At 44.2% G+C, this 3,904-nt stretch overlaps 1 protein-coding gene across 1 annotated transcript in view; it reads right to left on the bottom strand.

Annotated features, from left to right (window-relative positions):
- Positions 1-512, bottom strand: part of LOC115286687 (transmembrane epididymal protein 1A-like) — a 2,363-nt gene extending 1,851 nt beyond the window's left edge. The window contains exon 1 of the mRNA XM_029933105.1: positions 145-512. Within this exon, the coding sequence (XP_029788965.1) occupies positions 145-512 (368 nt within the window). The remainder of the gene's footprint in view (positions 1-144) is intronic.
- Between the last annotated feature and the right edge of the window lie 3,392 nt (positions 513-3,904).

Genomic DNA, 3,904 nt, shown 5'->3' with positions numbered 1-3,904 from the left:
ACGAGCATCAACAGGAATACCACCACGATGAGCAGATAATGAATCTGAAGCTCTATCCCTGTAGAGTCCTGGACATGTGACATCAAGAGCAGTAGGAGTACATAGAAGGTCAGGACCGAGGTGCCCTTCTCTAGGACCACACACCTCTGAGGTAGCAGGTTCTTGCTCATGACATCTACACAGCCGTTGAGGGTGAGGAGGGTGAACATAGTGAGGTGCTGCCACTCTTTGGGGTACATAAATCTTGGAGGCAGCTCTCTGTTCATCAGTATCAGTCCTCCTTTAATGCAGCTGATCTCATAAGCTATCAAAATGGAACCCGCCAACATCTTCAGCAAACCTCCATAGGCTATTTTCCACAGCCTGGCCCATCTTCTCCTATTCCTAGGATGGTATGAAGGATCCAGGAGAGAGTCTTTGAATAGCATGGCTTTGGAGACTCCTATTGCCTGACACAGTCCGTATGAGATTAGAAACAGCCCTGGGTACACATGACCAATAAAGGTTCCCATTGAGCTACACAGATCTGCTTAACGAAGGAGAGAAGAGAAAATTTTGGGCAAGTCCACAACTTCTGGGGCCACTTCAAGGTCTGGGCTTTGGAAAGAATTGCCTCCCACCAACTTTTATCATCCTACCTCACCCACTGCTCCCACACAGAGGAAATGTTTCTTGAAACAAGCCTACGGATTTGGTGGAGTAAAGCCTCATTGTTCCATTTCATTCTGGAACATTGAGAACTAACTGACATGCCAAAGAAGAACACTTGTGAATGTGATTTTAGAGGCTCCTGTCTATGGTCCTTGAGACACTTATGTTCACACCTGTCCCTTTCTCCCATGGCTTTCTTCCCCTTGTGTTCCAAGCACTCAAAGAGAGGAGCATGGGATGGGGTTAGGGGTTGGTGTGGTATCCTGAGGAAGCCTGGGCACTCACAAACCCTACAGTATTCTTCGGTTGTTCTCAGACATAACTTTGGTCCAACTGTAAGGTTTTCTTTCTGGACACATATATTTAGAAACATTTGGATATGTAACCATATAATATACACCTAGTGTCTGTCTGGCTTTTCTTTCTCTTAAATACACATTCTGAAGATCACCAAGGAAGCTTCCTTCACCTCCTCCTCTTCTTCAGATCTCCGTCCATGCCCACACCCCTACTTCAACATCTCGACTGGCCAATAAGTGGATCTGAAAAGCTATCTTTTGATATTGATTTTTAGGGATTGTGGTGGTTTTGTCATCCTAACTAAACTTAAGGCATATTTCCCAGAATTTCCTTCCTTCTTGACAGTTGCAGATTGGATCAGCTACAGGAGAGATTTACATGAGAATCAGAAGGTGGGAGTGTGTAGAGTGCCAGGTGCCACATAACTCATGTGTTCTGTTACTGATCTGTGGGCCCATCTCCATGGCATGGGCAGCAGCCAGGCCTATCAACTTCTCTTAGAGTCAAAGGCACCAACTTCTGCAGGTCACTTGCCACTGAAGTATGAGGTGGTGAGAGGCATATACAGGCTCAATTTTGTTCTCACCCATTTCAGTTTGTCCTTGATCTTCCCTAACTTCATGCAATATACTTCTTCCTGACTGCTGCCATATTGACCGGAAATGATCTCAGACCTTATCATGTAGCAGAAAGGTCACAGCCTTCTATAGACTTCTTCAGTACAAATGTGTAAGGTCTAATATCCGTAAGAAAATCATATACTACTTTGCTCCCTTGATTCATTCTTAACTGATACAAGCAATTAAAAATGTTAGCGAGAGGGAGGGAGACAAATCATGAGAGGCTCTTGAATACTAAAAAACTGAGAGCTCAAGAGGGAGGGGGAGGGGGGAAGGGGGTGATGGTCATGGAAGAAGGCACTTGTGGGGAAGAGCACTGGGTGTTATATGGAAACCAAATTTATAATAAACTATTAAAAATAAAAATAAATTATAATTCTTCAAATACAGATACCAATGAATGTGTGACTCCAGTGAGTTGGTGTTGGCCGTTTGTGTTTTAATGTGAATTAGCCCATCAGCTTCATTTATCTGTTACTCCGTTAGTGTCTAATGCACCTCACAAGAGAGTCCTAGGTATTGGGTAAAAGAACACTGAGTAGAAGGCAGAGAGGATGATGGAGGAAAAGGTACAGGGAATGTGAGGCATGCCCTAGGCTCACACATGGTGTTGGGTTTATTGCAGGAGGTACTGAAATAAGAGTTTTCCAGAGTGTGGCAATTGTGCTGGGGAGTAGGGGGGAGGAAGTCATCACTCAGCATGAACAATGCTGACATTACAGCCTTCTGCATAATCATCAGTCCTCACCGTGCAAGCAATGTCATGGGGGAAGAGAGGCAGCACCTGTATGCTGATAGCACCTCTAGAAGAGAGGTCATAGCACTCAGGTCATAGCACTACCTCTGAGCCCTCACCACTATCCAAATACCTAGTCTTTCTCAAGTGCACTTAATTCCAGAAAAATTAAATCTCTCTCTCTGCCCTTGAGGATGGCAATAATTCTGATTGCTTCTTACTATTGAGAGACTTGGCGGGACTAAGATTTGAGTGTGAAGGCAAGTTGGAAGAACAAAGCATAATTCTGCTTTATTAAGGAATTTGCTTATTTTAAAGTTTAGTTTTAGGCTTTTCTTTCAACTAATGTAGAGTCAGTTTAGAAAAATTAGGTAAATATATAAGCAAAAAGAACAATATTGGGGTACCTGGGTGGCTCAGTCAGTTGAGTGTCTGACTTCAACTCAGGTCATGATCTCATGGTTGATGAGTTCAAGCCCCGCATTGGGCTCTGTGCTGACAGCTTAGAGCCTGGAGCCTACTTCGGATTCTGTATCTCTCTCTCTCTCTCTGCCTCTCCCTTGCTCATGGTCTCTGTCTGAAAATAAATAAATGTTAAAAAAATTTTAAAACATGACCTTTAATCCTATAACCTAGAGGTGACTGTTGCCACCATTGAGGTATACAAATGCAGTTTTAAGAAGGCAGCCTAAGAAAGTGAAAAAATGCATCAACTGGAAGTCATAAATCTTGGTTCTAATTCGGGTTCTCCCTTCATTTGCTGGATGTCATACCTCTTATGTGAAAAAAAATTGAATGTTGAGCTTAACTTTCTATTGATGTGAAAATAAAAGATCCTGCATGATGTGACATGAAAGTGAACATATTTCCCTCCTATTTCTTTCTCTCTTTTGGTTAATTAACAAAAAGCTTGGAGAGCATGGAGACCTCAATGCTTAGAGGGAGGAGATTCAAAGGAAAGAGCTCAGTGACACTTCTGAAGTGCGTAAGGGAGGAGAGGTACCCAGGGATTCTCTTTGGTTTTTGGATTTGCTCTGGGAGAAACACAGATTTCATCACTCCCCTAAGTAACAGGAGGGCTGGGCTGGGGTGTGCATGGTCCACAGGCCTCAGGGAACTGCATTCAGTCACTTTTAATGTTGCTTCTCATACTTCAAGGCTGTGGTCCAAATGAAGTGGGGGCAGCAGAATTCAAGCTAGCTCCCACACTCATCTCCACAGTTGTTTCTGGAAGCTGTGAGGGGGCTGCCAGTGGTCAGAGGAGAAGGGAGATTAACAGCACTGACCCATCAGCAATGCAAGGTTCAAAGTGGCATACATGAGGACAAGTAGACCCATTTAAGGTCCCATCTGGGATGTTCCAGCCCCTCACCTTGGCCAGGCACCAGCACTACATGTTGTTCATTAAAACATGGACATCCTGATCTCAGACTCTGAAGATAGGAATCACCTATCCCAAACCAGACACTGCCCACGAGTAGCCGAGACGGAAGCCAAAGGTGGTGAATGATTAGCAGAACTGGCAGACAGCTCCAGAGTCTGTGGACAATGAGTGGCTGGACAGCTGTTTCGTGAGGGGAACTTTGCTTGAGCACAG

The sequence above is a fragment of the Suricata suricatta genome, chromosome 3 (assembly GCF_006229205.1).
Source record: "Suricata suricatta isolate VVHF042 chromosome 3, meerkat_22Aug2017_6uvM2_HiC, whole genome shotgun sequence".
Taxonomy (NCBI): Eukaryota; Metazoa; Chordata; class Mammalia; order Carnivora; family Herpestidae; genus Suricata; species Suricata suricatta.
Note: the sequence above shows the minus strand (reverse complement) of the source record. Positions and strands in the feature narration are given on the sequence as shown.